Source organism: Notolepis coatsorum (genome assembly GCF_963971535.1).
Source record: "Notolepis coatsorum genome assembly, chromosome: 3".
Classification (NCBI taxonomy): Eukaryota; Metazoa; Chordata; class Actinopteri; order Aulopiformes; family Paralepididae; genus Notolepis; species Notolepis coatsorum.
The window spans coordinates 134,193,900-134,213,613 of NC_140167.1; the positions used below are offsets into that span (position 1 = coordinate 134,193,900).

General features: G+C 39.7%; 1 protein-coding gene across 4 annotated transcripts in view; it reads right to left on the reverse strand.

Annotated features, from left to right (window-relative positions):
- tfpia (tissue factor pathway inhibitor a) overlaps positions 1–13,087 on the reverse strand; it is a 175,176-nt gene extending 162,089 nt beyond the window's left edge. For 2 of the 4 annotated variants that reach the window (XM_084310385.1, XM_084310384.1), the window contains exon 1: positions 12,894–13,087. In XM_084310385.1, coding sequence (XP_084166511.1) covers positions 12,894–12,975 — 82 coding nt within the window. In that variant the 5' untranslated portion in view covers positions 12,976–13,087. The remainder of the gene's footprint in view (positions 1–12,893) is intronic. The other 2 variants (XM_084310383.1, XM_084310382.1) reach the window with 1 other exon arrangement.
- Between the last annotated feature and the right edge of the window lie 6,627 nt (positions 13,088–19,714).

The window sequence follows — 19,714 nt, forward strand, 5'->3', positions numbered from 1 at the left end:
GCCTTTTGTTAATCAGAACGTTATTTACGCGACAAGCAGTGTGTTGTTGTCGTTGTTGTTGTTGTTGGTGGTGGTGTTTCGTGTGTGTGCTTGCGCCGCTCGCTTTCTGATAAATGTATGAATGTTGATAAATCTAGATAACGTTAATGCCACAAAACGAATGACTTTGTTAATCAGAACGTTATTTGCGGTATCAATTGTTTTTAAGCTCAATAAACGTCTTTCTCCCATTTGTCCGGGAGATCTCTGGGTAACAGTACTGTATATTTGCATATCATATATGTCACAAATGTAACATTACTATATACCTGTATGTCATGTATGTCACTATGAATTGAAAACGGGGGACCCTGATGTAAACAAGACGAACGTCTTTCTCTGGTCTGCATCCCCTTAACAATTGTGTGTATTGAGCTGTACTGTATTGTACCTAGAGATGTTCCGATACCATTTTTTCCTTTCCGATCCGATTCCGATACCTAAGCTTTGGGTATCGGCCGATACCGATATTTATCCGATACCAGTGCATACATAAAAAAAAAAAAAAAACGATATTATATAACTTTTTTATAAATATAATTTTTTTTTTTTTTTTAACAAATACTGTTTTATATATACTGTTTTTTAGTCATAACTAGAAAGTAATGGTATTTATTCAACAACAGGTGATTATATAGATTTGTATTAGTATCATTAATCAATGAGTATGGGGCTTCAGCACTGCAGATATACCCTACTCCAATGATCCACACGGACATTATACGTTGCTGCACTCGCTACCCACTGGCTCTGCAGATATACCCTACTCAGTCTGTCTACAAGGCTCCGTTCAGTAGCAGTCGCATCTGTTGTGATTTTTGCACAATAAATATTCAACATTCTCTTTTGAGACTCCGCCTCAGACTCTTATCATTTGGCACTAAAAGCTAAACATTGTCGCCGATATGGCTGTCCGCAACATGTCATTAATTGTGTACGCGACGTGCAATTGTGCAATGACAACGTTACCGTTAGCTAGCATGAGCTACCGGTATATGGGAAGACCATAGAAGACTGTAACGTTACTGGTGACATTGTGATTTAACTTGGAATACTCCTTTGCCAACTTGCTGTACTTTGCTTGCAGGTCTGCAGCCATTATTGCTGGATTATATGAATAGCCCCAACTTTAGCCAAGGTAATGTTAAAGCTAGCTTTCGGTTAGCTGTTCAATGCTAATAGTAATAACACCAGCCACCAAGCGAACCCATGAGCTCTCCGTCAACACCGCTCTGTCGGGACGATGACATTTAAGAAAGTATCTGCTGTTAAAATGACAAATGGCATTGACACTTTAATCGATTAAGCACACGTTTGTTTTATAATGCTTACTCAACAGACCACAGTGTTGTTGATAAATTACGTCATATGGTATCGGAGCGCAGCATTAGAGGGTACTCGCCGATACCGATACCAGCATTTTAGCCAGTATCGGCGGCTTTTCCGATACTCGTATCGGTACAACTCTAATTGTACCCATTCTGCAATCTGTTAAATATTGATTGATTGTTATTAACAGATTGCAGAATGGGTACAGTACAGCTCAATACACACAATTGTTAAGGGGATGCAGACCAGAGAAAGACTTTCGTCTTGTTTACATCAGGGTCCCCCATTTTCAGTTCATCATAACATATATGACACACATGACATACAGATAGACAATACTGCTACATCTATACATTTATGACATACCAGATTTACAAATACAGTAGCCTATTGTTTGTTTGTGATACAAAAATAGTCTAAAAAGAGTATATACATTTGACGAAGAAACTGTACATTGGAGGTGGTTGGGTGGGATGGGGGGGGGGGGGGGTTGTAACTATACATTGGATTATCGACAAAACCTTACTTGGTCCCAAGAAGAGGGTCTCGTGTATTAAATAAAGTTTTCATTCATTCATTCACTCTGGATCTTGTAAATCCAGTAGCAATACACACAATTGTTAAGGGGATGTAGACCAGAGAAAGGCGTTTGTCTTGTTTACATCATCAGGGTCCCCCATTTTCAATTCATAGTGACATTTATGACATACACAACATACACATGACATCATGACATTTATGACATAGGGACATACATGCCTTACAGGTATATAGTAATAGTACTGTTACATTTGTCACATATACGATATGCAAATATACAGTACTGTTACCCAGAGATCCTAACAGTAAATATATACATATGATGAGGAGGAGACTGTACATTAGGAGGGGGTGAGTGAGTGGGTGGTAAATAAATATATACAAACGGTGGGGAGGAGACTGTCCATTGTTGTTGTGGCATAATTGCGAAACGTGTTTAGTCCCTTGTTTGTATGATAACAAGCCATTTAGTTCATGGTTCAAAGTGGGGAGGGGTGCTAGCTCGCCATCAATCAGAAGTTAGCCACAAGACTTGCATTCACGCTCTCCAGCACACAACAGTAGGGTCTCTATAGCCACAGTCAGGACAGTAGGCTCGCTCTACAAGTAGGCTCCCTTAAAACGCTAACGCTATTAAAAAAAAAATACAGTAGAGGTTAAAATAAGAATATGACTTGGCCAGAAAAAAAGTTCAGTCAGGAGATTTTTTTTTGCTTTAATCCCTGTATATATATGCTCTACAGTGCGAGCATTTCCCTCGTATTTGCCCCTAATAATATGTGTGTGTGCAAACCGGAAAAATCATTTACTTGCAGTGTGCGAGACAGACGAGTATTGTGAAGATTACAAAACAGCTCCGCTGTTAATAGTTCAGATTGAAACTGGACTGAAATTCAGTTTTTGGGTGGAATGTTTGTTCCAAGGAGGAGGGAGGCGGGGCCCGCTGCGTGTTACAGGGAGATGCTTCCAGGCACTTGAGGTGCGAACACAGACAGAGCGCTCTGCTCTCATCAAGCATTACACTGCTATCTTAACGTTAGCAAGCTAAGCATCTGCATAGCGCGACCTGTGTAACGTTAAGTAACTTGTGTTCGGCGGGGAAAGACCGTTCCATTTGTAACACAACTCCAATTTGTAACATCCAAATCCGATCCTGATGCGCATTTCCTTCATTCCACAGCGCTGAGCGCGCAACGTATTTCATTGATCGATCTGGCCAGAGCCTATACTCACAAACGTTGCGTGTGTGGGGTTTTTCATCAATTTGAAACAAGCCTCTTGACTGTTGGAATTAGGGATGTTAAAAATAAAATATCTAATAATATTATTCAATATTAGACATTCATTGATCCAGAGGCAACCGGTTATTCGTCTGCTATTTGTAGATATATCAAGACAACAACACAACTTGCCCTCAGGGACAATAATATTTAATCTATTTAGATAAGAGTATGCATGTATTATTTACAGATAATTGAAGGTACCTCAAAACATGAAACCAAGCCATGATGTCACACATCGTGTGCGTGTGTGTGTGTGTTACTTGAACAATTGTCACTGTGCTCCTAAATTTCTGTGTGCTCCTAAATTTGTATTTAGATTTTATTTATTAACATTTTATTTAGGAGCACATGTGCTCCTTGGGAAAAAGGTTAGCGTAGAGCCCTATATATGGAGACATTAACATTACGTTATCAAACATAGGAACGAAGACTGTAAAAAAAAGTGTCAACAATGTTTTATAATCTTTATGTTAATTTTCATTATAAAAATGTTGTGCCCCCGAAATACAAAAGAAAGCCCCCGAAAATCAATTAAGGGGGGCAAAAAAAGCCCTTGAATTTTTTTTTTTAATTTCTAACCCTGTACCTATCCCTAGTGACTGTACTGGTAACATTATTTGTGTTCTGAATAAAACAATTTATTAAACACAAGTACATCTTATTGAACATTATTTTGATATTTCATTACCAATTATCATAGCAAAACAGCTTTTTCCAGTCTGTAATGCATTTTGGAAACGGGAGATGGGCTCATGGTGTAATGGGCCACCTGGCCTGAGAAACGTAAGGAGGAAAGAAAAAGTAAGGACTTACTTCTGGTCATTATTTGGGTAGAACACACATATTTTGAATGGCTTCGGCAGACTTCAAATGAGCCATTTTAATCTAGATTAACTCCAGGATTGCAGATAGATTAATCTAGATTAAAAAAAAAAGTTATCTATGCCCGCCTCTAATATATATATATATATTAGTGCTGTCAAACGATTAAAATATTTAACTCGATTAATCGCATGATTGTCCATAGTTAACTCACGATTAATCGCAAATTAATCGCATTTTTATTTTTAATTTTTTTTTTACCTTAAACAGATCTTTTTCAAGTTCCAAGTTTTAATACTCTTATCAACATGCGAGTCAACAAATGCTTGCTTTGTGCAGCCATTTAACACAAAAGGATGACCCTCATGCATTGCAAATTTGCATCAAATTCAAAACAGAGTGATGCACAAAATAACTTAAAAGAAAATAATAATTTAAAACAATGAATAAAGTGTGCATGAAATAATAGGGGAAAGAAAACGTTAGGAACTTGTTACATTCACACACACAAGGGCTGAATAATCACACACCCCCCTCTCTCCCTCACACACACACTCTCCCAGCTCTTTTTCTCTTTTGCCCCTTCCTCATTTCTCTCACCCCCCTCTCTCTCTATATCTCACACACTCACACACACACACACACACACACACACACACACACTTCAGAAACAAACATAGTATCAATGAGAGCATCAATAATACACCTGAGTGAAGTCTAGTTAAAAAAAAAAAAAAAAAAAAATTTTAGTTAATCTTGAGTTAAAAAAAATTAGTGGCATTAATAGAATCGGGAGTTAACGCGATATATTTGACAGCCTTAATATATATATATCAGGGCTCGAGACTAACGATGTCCCGTCGTCCCGGGGACGATCAAATATTGATTTGGGACGAACAGAAATCTTTTTTGGGACGCAACCGGGACGGGGAGGATTTTTTCTTTTTTTTCACAGGAAATGTAAATTAGCGACTGTCAGTGCGCGCATATATTGCTGTCAAATGGTGAATCTAAACGTTGCATGATTAGCCGAATCCAATGTCTATCTCCGTCTCCCAAGGCAGCGATACGCTAATCCAACATCAAGCTTCTACCCACCACTCCTCAGCCAGTCGCGCTGCAGCATCAAGCTCCTACCCACCTCTCCGCAGCCAGTCGCGCTCCAGCAGCAGCAGCAGCAGCAGCATCACACCCCAAATGAATCTCGCTCCAAAAAATTAAAACGTGTTAACAGGTGACTAGGTGAGGGAAATCTCTATACCTAGGCTTTCTCCACTGTACAAAAACACAGCGAAAAGTAAAATAAATAAAAAAACACGCTATACTGTCACTGTGGCATCCTCTCAGTGAAGCGAGCACTGTAAACAATAAACATGCTGCGCTATTTGAAGAGGGTGAACACAGCAGAAGATGGAGAACAGTCCCAAACTGTCCAACAAGGAACTGCATCCACATCCAGCAATACTACCCCAGGCCCAGGGCCTGAGTCTAAGGTGAGGACACATTTAAATCACAGAAGTGTAATGTTAGTCTATTGGAACTGTATAGAGTTATCGACGCGTTCTAGTTATAGCTGCTTATTATAGCTAACGTTACTGACTAACGTATCAGACTGCCACTGATTAATCCATAGTTCACTATTTTATTCTTATTGTTAATATTATTATATTGTTATTCCTATTTTAGTCCTATATTGACCTAAATGTTTATTGTTGTTCAATGTGAGCGATACATAGTCTGCTCTGTAGTGCCGAATTTCCCTCGGGATTATTAAAGGATTTCTATTCGATTCTATACTAACACGTAATGTTACTACCATTGATGCAAGTTAATTGGCATAACGTTACATTTATCGAAACGAACGCGGAGAAATAGACGACAGGCTATAGGCAAACTTCACTTCAGCTATACACAATGAATCCATATTCAGTGAGGAGGGCCATCTGGAATTTAGCAGCAGTTCGACCAGGAGGACAGCACGATCTAAGGGACATGTTTCATTACTAGTCAAGTGTCATTACTTTAGTTATCAAAGGTGGAATCTCTGGACGCAATGACATTATATAGTTTAAAGCTAAACGACGTTTTTCTTTCTTGTTAGAAGAGGGATAACTTATTCAGTTAGATTTGATTTGATCTTTATTTATCTCTAACATTTTCAACCATAAACACACACATTTGTAATAACAAAAAAAACTAAAACAAAATACAAATATAAATATATTTTCCTATGGAAGGAATAATCAACATGGCTCCAATTGGTTGAACCGTGCACCGTGACCAAATATCCCTATACTAGCACCTTGTTAAACACTTTTTATATATATTTATTTTTAATCATAATTATTCTTGTGAAATCTTTCCACTTGGGAGCCTTTTGACTAAATCAATTTATTCTCCCCTTCTCTGAATGGTGTTTCTTATGGCAATAACAACTATAGACGACAAAACCAAAGTAAAGAAACAACATTTGATTTTTGGGACGGTTACATTCATTTTGGGACGGTTAAAATTGTATTTCGGGACGGTTCTGGGACGGTGGTGAAAAAAGTTAGTCTGGAGCCCTGATATATATACACACACACTATATACACCAGGGGTAGGCAACCCTAGGCACGCGTGCCTGCATAGGCACGTGGGGGCATTTTCATAGGCACAGGGGGCAGCAGTAAAAAAAAAAATTTTTTTTTTTTAATTTTCTCTCTTTTTAAAAAAAAATATTATAGTGAAATATTTTGCACTGTTGTCGCATTTATCTTGTTGAAATCCTCCCACAGGTTATTTTTACTACCACATATTTAATTGAGACCCTTTATTTGTTTATTATTTCAATTTAGCTGGAAATACATTGCTACATCATTCAGTAACATTTGCAGAGCCTTATAACAAAAACATTATTACGGTCACCATTGTGACCAGTGGGATTAATTAACAAATTTTATTATTTATTTTTCTATTTCATTGAACATTGCACATGTTAAAAGCAATTTTTTTACTCAAAATGTGAGTATTACCAAGTAAACTTGTGTTCTTAAAACAATGACAATAAACATAGTTTTATTAGGTTGAAATAATGTGGTTGTGTACTTATTTTTCTGTTAACTTATTATGGATTGAAAACTGAAACCCTTAATGCACAGTAACTGAACTCAATATTTTTAAGTTCTGGTAACTTATTATTATTTCCCCCCCCCCAGTGTAGTCTTGCGATCAATCAAAACGTATTTACACGATATACCTCACATTCACCCTCCATTCACATCCTGGTGTTCTCCTGGTGTTCTCCATTAGGCCTGTAGGTGGAGCTATGACAGCACACGTACAGTACACACCGATGGTGTGTGATGTGTCCAAAAATGAATGGGCAAATGTGAGTGAAATGGTCGCACTGTATGCAGCTGTTTGTCTGCATTGCATCCCCCCCCCCCCCCAACTCAGATTTAGGGTTGATACAACCATCATAATAATATTGTTAATAATAACAATAACAATAATGATGTAATAATGTAAAAATGATCATTAAAAAGACCCGATTATGAGAAGAAAAAAATTACGATGCATAGAATATTGTTGAGGCACACTAGTTACAACTATATTTCAAACAGGCACTCCATGTCAAAAAGGTTGCTGACCCCTGATATACACAATCCATACATACATACATCAGACCACGTGAGCGGATCGGCGCGGCCGAGAAATCCGCTCTTCGCTCTTTAAAGCTTGGTCCGCTCCGCTAATCGCTCATGTTGACCCCGCCCCCAAGTCGCTCTCCGCTCGCTCCCCACTCACCTTGAATCGAGCGCTCCCCGCTCCAGATCGCTCGGCAGTTTTTCTTTTTCTTTTTTGGAGCATGGTGTAAATGAGCTCAAACTACAACAGTCTACACCAGGGATCGGCAATAGGCGGCCCGCGGGCCGACATTGGCCCGCCAGCAATAATTTCTGGCCCGTCAGATTATTTTGAGAATATGATATTTATTTTACGCGCAGGAAATATTCACTCGGGACGCCAGGGTGTCTTTTATTGTGAAGCTGTATCTATCTACCGGTAGTCATCAATAGCACTATAGCCAATTGAAATGCTAGAAATGGTCACGTGGACTGGGAGAACCAATGGAATAGTCCCTAACAAACTTTCACTTCCGCGTTCGAGATGGAGCGAGTAACAAATGTGTTAAAAAACAAAACAAACATCTTTGGATAGGGAAATGCAACAGGGAAATATAACGCTTCTTTTAATAAACAGGAGCCATACTTAAAATACGGGTTTATTGCAACAGGTCGGTGATTCTTGCGTGCCGAGCCGACGTCCTCTCTGCATAATATGTGGCGACAACAACAACGAGGAAATGGTTGTTATTACAACTGTGTTAAAGTTGGCAGATAAAGTAGCTGCATTCAACGCCAATCTGGAATTGGAGGGCGGCGAGTGGATATGTGACATGTTTCAAACATTAGCAGGGATTTTGGAGGACTGAACAACAAACAAGGTATGGTGATTCGTGTTTTCATGCATTCTGTCTTCTGATCTGTTCATCACCCGCCGCGGTGATCTGCAACAGCTGATCTGCTGTTCATGAATGAATGAATGAAAACTTTATTTAACAGATTGCAGAATGGGTACAATACAGTACGGCGCAATACACACAATTGTTAAGGGGATCTGCAACAGCTGAGAGCTGTTCATGAATGAATGGATGAGTGAGAACTTTGTTTGGCGGATTGCAGAGTGGGTGCAGTGCAGTGCGGCGCAGTGCACACGGTTGTTGGGGGGATGCAGACCAGAGAAAAACGTTTGTCTTTTTTCAATATCAGTATATTAAATTAGCCATTGTTTTTGATCCTGGCCCGCGAAGCAACGGCTTGGGGAAAATCTGGCCCGTGGGCAAATCTAATTGGCGACCCCTGGTCTACACCCCCTGGGCCCCTTAACAATTGTTTGTATTGAGCCGCATTGTAATTGTAGCCATTCTGCAATGTTAAATAACGTTGTTTATCCATTCACTAGTTCTATTAAGCGATGATAGGCTAGCCGAGCCACAATGCTATGGTCGCTGCCATTAACGTTAGCATGTAAGCTAACGTCAACAACAATGGCGTCGATACCTTTTCTAACAGGAGAGTGAGTGTGGGCGTCATAGATATCTATGGTGGGCGTCTCTACAGTGACGAAGCCTGAACCCTTCTCATTGGTTGAAAATGGCCTTCATGTTTGTACATCGCCATCTGTTGCTTTGACATTGTACTGCATGTATATATTACATCAACAGTGTTAAACCACTGTGAGCGGCCTGGAGTGGATTGGAGCGGAGGAGAACTCTCGCTCCGGACGTCGCGCCGACTCATTTTAAAACCCACTCCTCGCTCACGTCAAAACCGGCCGCTCCGCGCCCCGCGCCGCTCACGCTCCGATCCGCTCACATGCACTGACATACATACCGTAATTCCTCTAATAGTGACCCGGGCTTGTATTTGCTTAAACTGTAGCGGGTACCAGGCTTTTATTAGGAGGAGGCATGTATAAGAGAGAGGCCTATATTTCTAATTTTCAAACAGATCATAATGAATAAATCAACATTTTGTGTCAGTTTGAACCCAGTAAAATGTACTGGGTTCATTTATTGAAACCAAGTACTGTATGAAATAGTAAACAGTGCAATTACAGGTGGTCACTGGTCATTTCAACGTTTTCAAAGTGAAATCAAGTAACTTTACCTTAGCAGCTCAGTATGCAGCTCAGTATATTAGTAACCCGGCTTGTATTAGGAGGTCGGCTTATAATTGCTTAGCTCAAGAGCGCACCCGGCCATTAATAGAGACCCGGTTTGTAATTGAATACCGGTCACTATTAGAGGAATTACGGTACATACATACATACATACATACATACATACATACATACATACATACATACATACATACATACATACATACATACATACATACATACAGGGGTGGACGGTATAAACGGTATAAACGGTATGAATTTGCTCTACGGTATGGATTTTGACTATACCTTGTAACCGGTAGAGCAGCTCTAAAATAGCAATGACGTCATGTAACCACAGCGCGACTATTTCACTCGCATTTGCCCCTAAAAATAGATAGAATTAGTCATAGATAATAGATGTGTGCAAACTGGAAAAAGTTATTTAGGAGGCTTCGTGCAGTGGGCGTGTCAACACGCAATTGTCATTTCATAATAAACACATATCACCGTGGCGCACAGCAAGTTTCAATTTCAGTTCCTGGCATTTTTAACCAGTGGAGAAAGGTAAGAGATTTCCCTATCGTTTTTCTTATATGAATTATTCTACGTTAATAAAACATACCTGGTGATCAACTACAGTTTGCTGTGAACATTATGATATGTGTAGTGTTCTGATAACAACGGCTGGGCAGCGGATTTTGCGAGAAGCATGCAGCTGCAGAGCCGCAGAGCGGGGCCGCTGTGCCTGCACAGTGCAATACTCCAATTCAGCCATTGGCAATTCAGCCGTTGGGTGGGGGGCGCTGTTGAGCGGGCCTGTGACCGGACCTGAAAGCGCCCCTGCTCTGTGGCTCAAGTTCAAGTTCAAGTTTCAAGTTTCTTTAATAGTTGTCATACAGAAGTACAGAATACTTTTATACAAAATGCTTCTTACTGTTACGCTCCAGAGACTGTGCTAGACAAGATAAGTATGAAATAAAATAGTATAGCATGTAGAATAGAAGTAAAAATAGAGGTCACAGTGTTCAGTATAGACATATGTACAATGTTCGATGCAGAATAGAAGTAACTGAGTTACCATACAATATACAATATACTATGCAATGTACTAATATACAATACTATATAGTGCAGAGCAGAAATGGGATGAGGTACAATTTAGGTACAATTTACAGTAAGGTGTACGAGTTGTAGTGCAAATCCTTTACCAATAAATATAAAGTGTAAAGTGTGTTTCGGTGATCTAAAGTGTGGAGAGTGGGTGCTGCAGTGTGTTGTTGCATACTATTGGGATTCGTTGGGAGCAGCACGGAGTCTCGACTCGGGACTTATTTTATTTGGAATATAATGACTGTATACGCAAAACTAGCCTAGTTTTAAGTTAAAATATTATAAATCTACATGCCTTGAGGATGTCATTCTTTATATAGCCTGCCTATCAGGCAAAAAATAATAATTCTAACGGAAACACTGATACCGTGATATATACCGTTACCGTCTATGCTTCAAATTATACCGCGATATAAATTTTAGACCATACCGTCCACCCCATACCACATATTCAGTATACACAATATTACAACCTTACCTAACTTATTACAATCATACAAAAACCATTTTAAATCCCTGATGGTGACTGCTTCTTCTCACTAGGCTACATTCTGGCCTAGTACATCTAAATATATGATGTATGAAAAACATATGATTGGCAAACTATGAAATTGTAGTAGAATGTTTAAAAATCACATCACTTCTCCATCATTTGAGGTCATAACGGCAACCCCGTGTTGTTTGCATACGCAAATCAATTATTATTGTCTGATGCATGTGACCAATTAAAATGCAAATTAGCCTATCTCAAACCCCACCCTCTAATCACGAAGTCTGCTGTTTCCTAGTAGCATTACTCCGATTCACTATGCAGTCAAATTAGAATATATTAAAACATGTTGAACTCCAAATATGGCAAATTAAATAAAGTATTACAAATTCCACTCAGAGACAGTGAATGTTACAATAACACAAGCAGCCCATGTTGGGAAACCCAGTTAAGAGCTATAGCTTATATAGTTGAGTCTGAGTTTCCCTTACAAAACCCTGCAGCAGAATTCCCTTTCCTCAAATAGCAGCTGACCTAATAGGTTTGGAATGGGCCGTATTGGACTTTGCACAGTACTGCTTTCATCAATGAGGTCATGCTAGTTCAGTAATTGCTTTCGGTAGTTTAATGAATGAGCGATGAAGCGATAGAGAGTGTATCGAGGTAATACTGATCTTTCACATTGGACTTTACTTGCCAACTCAAGACGTTTGGCAGCTTGTTCCGTTTCTGTCATGCCCTTTTACAACCCCTGAGATTGTTTCAACGAAGGAACTCCCAGTCAGTCCTAAGGTGTGGGGCTATGAGTGGCCAGGATGTGGACTGTGAGCTGTCTGGACTTTGGCCCCAGTCTCATCTCACAACAATGGGGCTTCATGTGACAACGAACTCAAAATAGCCTAAAGTCGAATTGCAGATGGTGATTGGTTTGGATTAGTTCCACATGTAAAGTTAATCTATTATTACATTTAATGAAACTGTTATTCCAAACGGTACTACTACTGTACCTCAATGACCAATGGGGAATAAAGGTTTGGTCGTTATAATACTAGGAACAACAACCCGTAATGATGCGTACAATTATGAAAGCGAACCATACACCATCACAGTATGAACTGTTGCTGAAATTGTTTTGTGATTATGTAAACGAAGGTTAATATCTAAACTTTTTATTTGTCATGCAAGAACCTAACTTCAAACTATGTGATTGTACAGCGCATGTGAAACAAGAAACGATGCACATGTTTCATTAACACAGCAACGTACAGTAAAAACTACCGACATCCGCGAGAGCTTCAAACAGCTAATGGCAGGTCTTGTCCAGTTATTGGTGAAAAGGTGATGATCATGTGCATGGGTGATGTTTCTGTATGGGTAGAGGCACTAGGCAGTGGCACTGTATTGACAAACAAAATTACGCACGGGTTCATAGACGTCCGTGGTGATCTGTGAACGAAGCTCGTGGTTTCAAACAGAATACGTGTTGTCCGTATTGCTATTGCAGTCGAGCTCTGCTACGTACAGTAGCTACAGTTATGCCAAAACAAACTAGCAGGCTTTTCCAATCTTACCTCTAGCCGTGCAAGGTCCAAAACAGGCGACACACACGAGGAAACCGATGCGCGAAAACCACACGCTGTTGCGGAGAGGCATGATGCTTGCGGACCGGGGCTGGACCTTTTAAAAGTGAATGTAAAGTTTTGAGGAAAACTTCATCAACTTATTTGTAAGCGGGCATGTGGTCGCCTACTTCCGGCTGATAACACAAGGCAATATCATCAAGTCTAGTCTTGATGCCGAGGGCACCCGCGGTGAAGGGAAGCGAGTGTTGATGAGTCACACTGTAAGTTCAGGGGAAAAGGGAAATACAATCTTAGATTGTCAGCCTAATTCAAGCGTTATTTCTTCTTCAATTGTATTTACTGGATTGCTTTTATTTATTTATTTATTTATTTATTTATTTATTTATTTATTTATTTATTTATTTATTTATTTATTTATTTATTTATTTATTTATTTATTTATTTATTTATTTATTTATTTATTTATTTATTTATTTATTTATTTATTTATTTATTTATTTATTTATTTATTTATTTGTTTATTAGTTGTTGTTTTTGAACAAACTACCAATTCCATACTATAACCACAGCAGGCTATATTGATTGATTGATTGATTGATTGATTGATTGATTGATTGATTGATTGATTGATTGAAAAGTGTATTAACAGATTGCAGAATGGGTACAGTACAGTACAGCTCAATACATACAATTGTTAAGAGGATGCAGACCTGAGAAAGACTTTCGTCTTGTTTCCATCAGGGTCCCCCATTTTCAATTCATCATATGACACACACGACATACAGATAGACAGTACTGCTACATCTATACATTTAAGACATACCAGATTTTCAAATACAGTACTGTTTGTGATACTAAAAAAAAATCAGAAAAAGAGTGTATATACATTTGACATAGAAACTGTGCATTGGGGGAGGTTGGGTAGGTGGGGTGGGGCTGTACATTGGAGGTGGGGGGGAGGGGGTTGGGTAGGGGGACACACACTGTACATTGGTATACTGACATACATTTGACATAGAAACTGTACATTGGAGGAGGTTGGGTAGGTGGGGTGGGGTTGGGTGGGGCTGTACATTGGAATACTGACAAAGCCATGCTTGGTCTTTATTGTACAACTGGGTTAGGACATTTGTAGGGGCCAGTTTTGAATTGCAGTCTCCCGTAGGTGTTCTTTGAGAGTGTTTTTGAAGGTGGGTAGTGATTCACATTCCTTTACAGGTTTGGGTAGGGCGTTCCACATTGTTGTGGCATAATTGCGAAACGTGTTTAGTCCCTTGTTTGAGCCGAATCTGGGTTTTACATGATTTGTGGAGCTCCCTCTGGTGTTGTGATCGTGGTATTCACTGACCTTTGGGAAGTATTTTGACATTTGACATTTGACATCACTATTAATGATCTATCCTTCTTCTTTTTTGTTATGCTCTCTCTCTCTCTCTCTCTCTCTCTCTCTCTCTCTCTCTCTCTCTCTCTCTCTCTCTCTCTCTCTCTCTCTCTCTCTCTCTATCTCTCTCTCTCTCTCTCTCTCTCTCTCTCTCTCTCTCTCTCTCTCTCTCTCTCTCTCTGATTGATGAACATTTTATTAACAGATTGCAGAATGGGTACAATACAGTACAGCTCAATACACACAATTGTTAAGGGGATGCAGACCAGAGAAAGACTTTCGTCTTGTTTACATCAGTGTCCCCCATTTTCAATTCATCATACATGACATACAGATAGACAGTAGGCATACTGCTACATCTATACATTTATGACATACCAGATTTACAAATACAGTACTGTTTGTTATACAAAAAGAGTAAAAAGAATAGTATACATTTGACGAAGATACTGTACATTGGAGGAGGTTGGTAGGTAGGAGGTTGGTAGGTGGGGTGGAGGGGGGGTTGGGTAGGCGGGGGGGGGGGGGGTAACTGTACATTGGATTATCGACGAAACCTTACTTGGTCCCAAGAGGGTCTCGTGTATTATTGGGTTTAATAGGACATTTATTGTACATTGGAGGGGGTTGCGTTAGGACATTTACAGGGGCCAGTTTCGAATTGCAGTCTCTCGTAGGTGCTCTTTGAGAGTGGTTTTGAAAGTGGGTACTGGGTAGTGATTCACATTCCTTTACTGCTGTGGGTAAGGCGTTCCACATTGATGTGGCATAATTGCGAAACGTGTTTAGTCCCTTGTTTGAGCCGAATCTGGGTTTAACATGATTTGTGGACTTGTGGTCGTGGTATTCACTGACCTTTGGGAAGTATTTTGACATGTACATGGGTATGCCCCTTGTTGCATCTTTAATTGTCAACTGTAACACCTAGACTCGAGATTACATTTTTTGATTTTAACCACGATACCAACTTGATCTTTTAGCAGAACTCCACCAAAGTGTCTATTTCATTCAGGAAACGCGCCCTATAGTTACTACAAGCATTTTTACACATTGGGTGAGTAACAAAAACATTAACAGCACACAAGGGTTAAATAAACTTGCATGGACAAGTGTGCAGATCCTTCTTTCCAAAGGAGACCCCCCAAAATGAAACTGTTTCACTTTAATTTGAATAGATGAGATATTAGCTAAATAATGAAGCCCACTAAATGAATTTGATGAATGGATTATATAACGCTAATTAAACTACATAGGGATATAGACCACATGGTCTTCCAGCCACACTGCATGGAGAAAAAAAACACACACACACACACTTCTACATAACTGCTGGTGCCAACAGCCCTAAGAATTCTTGCCATAACAATGTAATCAAACATAATATATTCTTTAGTATGCTATGCTGAACAAAATCGTGGGTTTTCACATGTTCCAAAACAAATCATGTGTCTCCTTTATTGTCCTCAGTAACAACCATGTGTTGGTGAGAAACAGAGTGGTAACTTTCTGGTTCTGATAGGGGTGGAGAGTAACCTTTTAGTCAACAAGTCACAATAGCTTATGGAGTCAGACATTTTCTGGCCAAGATAATGTGAGAGTGATAAGCACAACCGACAGATGTTAGCAGCCACTGCCAAAATATACTGTATAGCATTCTGGGAGGTGGCTAAAGAGTTTAAAATGTCAAGCTCCGGTTTCAGTGGTACATTTATCAACAGGCACATGGTATACTGTAGGGCCTATGAGCTGGGCATTTGCAATCCAACAACCCACCCTTTGTCAACCATGACAGATTCAGCTGTTTCACCACCCCAGCCATTTCACACTGGACACCCAATATCCTGCTTGATAACTTTGATGAATAATGAGTCATGTTGGAAGATTGAATCTTTACACCGGCCTTATGGCTTAAGCAAGTTTATGACTGCATGGGCCCATTCCTCAAGACACATTTCATAACTTCGAAATGGATGAAAATGTGTCTTTTTCTAGACTTTTTGAAAATGAAGGTTTTTATAACACAACAGATAGTGAAAGTTGATAAGCTCAATGATTTGGCTGTCGCCTCTGCAGGAAAAATATGTGGAGAAACAAATATATCAGGACATATCGTTCTTGGAAGAGTTTGTAATTTGTTTACTCTGTGAGTGTGTGTAGTTGTGTGTGTATGTAGTGTTACACTTGTGATGACAGATATCTAAAACATGATGAAAGAAGTGAGGATATTTTGGGAAAGTGAGGACATTTTAGCTGGTCTACACTTAGGGGTCATGTTAGGGGTGGGAGTTGGGTTTGGGGTTAGAGTAGGAATTAAGGTTGAGATATTGTGTTGAGCATCCAGATAGTGGTGCACAACTCTTATTTCTGATTTCTGGTGTCAACCCTGACTCTGACTCAAACCTTTAGAGTCTAGCAGAGCTGAATCCAACATTTGAGGTTGGCACAAATGCTTTACTTAAAGGGATAGTTTGGATATTTTGCCATGGAGTGGTAGGGAACACTTGCCAGGTGTGTAATCGGTGCTTAGCAATTAGCTTCCTTACAGAAAAGCGTTTGAAATGTTGTCCCGAGTACGTTTTTCGGAACCAAAAGATTTTAATCCAAACCGCAACATGCAAACATACGTTTTACTCATCCACAACAGAATACTGCAGTTCTTGTGTATTTCCCGTACTTGATTATTCTATCCAACCAACATACTGTAGTGTCTTTGAACTATTTTGTTTATTGAGGAAGCCAGTGCATTAATATTAGTAGCACTTGTTCCAACATCATGTCCTGATATGTCGGTATGAGGAAGCATTCCATCTTCATGAACTGATTGCATGAACAGGAACAAAGAGTAGGATATTTCTTTTGAAATGCAGTGGACTCTGGTCCACTTTGTCATGACTACATGTCATTTTAATGGGGTGTAGAAAACCTTGCCCACACTCATCACACAAGCACTAGAGAGAGGCAATGAGGCCATGGGGAGAGGTCAACACACATGATATGCTGACAGGGGCAATGTGGCACATCTAAGCAGAAGTAGCATGGCGTCAACGTGTCCTCGGGACCGCGGACAGTCACATCAGGAAGGCAGAGGTCATAAAAAATGTGTGTCACTATGACATTACACACAAAGACACACATACACGCACACATACACCTTTTTGTTTATGTGAAATATGGGGACATTATAGCCTATAGACTTACATGCATTATGTAACTAACTCTAACCTTAACCCTAACACTACCTTAACCATCACACTACAATAGCTTGTCAAACAAAATGAGGACATCGAAAATGTCCTCATTTTGTAGCGTGTCCTGATTTCTTGAAATTGAATCTTGAAATGTTCCAGATTTGTCACATAAGCGAGGTACACACACACGCACACATACAATATGTTTTTTTGGAACTCACAATAATTAGGGCCTTTAATAATGTTGGAAAAAGTATCAAGGCCATTCATGTATAAGGTATTAAACCCTTTGAAATCACCAAATTATATTATATAAAAGGTGGGTATCCATGTCCTGCATCCATTCACTCCCTTTTTCAGTACAAATAAGATGACCCAGATACCTTTTGTGATTATCCATGTCATAATAAAGCTTTTTTATTTTCTTTTATAATCAGAGTGCCTCAGATTTTATTTGGCCTGCCTCTGTCACTATGGACTTCCATTTAGAGTAATATATGTAATACCATACAAGTTTTTTTGACATGTTGGTTTAGTCAGTCTTGCCTTTATATCAAGGCTAAGGCACTGTGGAATAAGATATGACCACAGTAGGCTATTTAGAAAATGATGTGTCAGAGGGTTTGTAGCCAGACCTTTATTTACTTACATACTTACTTAATTTACAAACATCAAAAGAGGATATTTAAAGTTATGTTTAAAGACCCACGGGGAAGGGGTAATAATAATAATAATAATCATAATAATAATAATAATAATAATAATAATAATAATAATAATAATAATAATAATAAATCTAATTTCTATAGCGCCTTTCAGGAAACCCAAGGTCGCTTTACAATCAAGAGGGCTAGGGAAAGGGGGCAATAGGGGAAAAGGGAAAAAAGAGGGGGGGGTGAGGGCAGGTAAGGGATAATGAACCTAATCTAATCTAAACTAACTAATGGGGAAAAGCCTTGGTGAAGAGGTGTGTTTTGAGAGCAGTTTTGAAGGTGTCCAGGGTTGGGGCGTTGCGGATTTCAGGGGGGAGAGAGTTCCAGAGGGTAGGGGATGCCACGCTGAAGGCTCTGTCACCGAAAGTCTGCAACCTGGTGCGAGGGATGGAGAGGAGACCCAGATCAGAGGATTGTAGGTTCCGGGAGGGAGTGTGCTGGTGAAGGAGATCAGACCGGTATCGGGGGGCGATGGCATGGAGGGACTTGTAGGTGAGGAGCAGGAGTTTGAAAGAGATGCAGAACTTGACTGGGAGCCAGTGGAGGTGGATGAGGGTGGGGGTGATGTGCTGCCAGGGCTTGGTGTAGGTCAGCGGTCAAAGGTGCAGGTGTATGCTTTCTGTTTCTGTTCCTGTTTCTGTGATTTCCTTTTATCCATAATGGCATGGCTGGATTGTGATACAACTGTTTATCACACATCTCTAAAGGAAGGTAACACTGGAAGGGTTTATGAACATAATTTATAAATCCATAATCCATGCCTATAATCCATTCATTAATATAACAGCTAAACCATGCCTATAATCCATTCATTATTATTATTTTGTCTATAATCAACTGAGCAGCAGCAATGGGGAGTTTGATCGCAGTCTCGATTTCCATCCTTCAGCCCCTCCCCCAAATCCCAGCAGCTAACCACAGGTGTCTAATTGGAGCTGGGGATGTAAGTGTATCCTGCATTAGCGGCAGTGTAGCAGCTGTCAGATTCTCCTCAGCCTCAGTCCAGCAAAGACAGGTAAACAAGGGAGTTTTCCTGCAGGCATTGTTAGAGGAAGGGCAACATGACCTGAGAGTGAGACAATACGCAGTAAATTTCGCAGAGTAAAATGTACTCAGTCTGAGTAAAATTGACTCTGTGAAATTTACTGTGTACCCTACAGACAGCTAAGTAGATCCTTACTTATTCAGTTACTTACTTTTTCTGCTGTAATTTTTCTTCCTTCCCTCTTCATCTTGTGAAAACCTTACCTTTCCTCTAACTACTTACATCTACCCTTATCCCCCTCACCAGTTGCTTAACACTTATTTTCTACTTTGCTTTCTACGTTCTACTTATCCCTACTTCAATCTCCTCCTTCAGGCAGTCCACACCAGTCCCGAAGCAACCCTGCCAACCTCCGTCCATGGTAAAAAATATACATTTACCTGTACATGTCCTTAGGCTGACACTTTTATCCAAAGCAAGTTACGAATTGAAAACAACAAGTCAACAGTAGGGGTACACCTTTTATCCAAAGCAACCTAAGG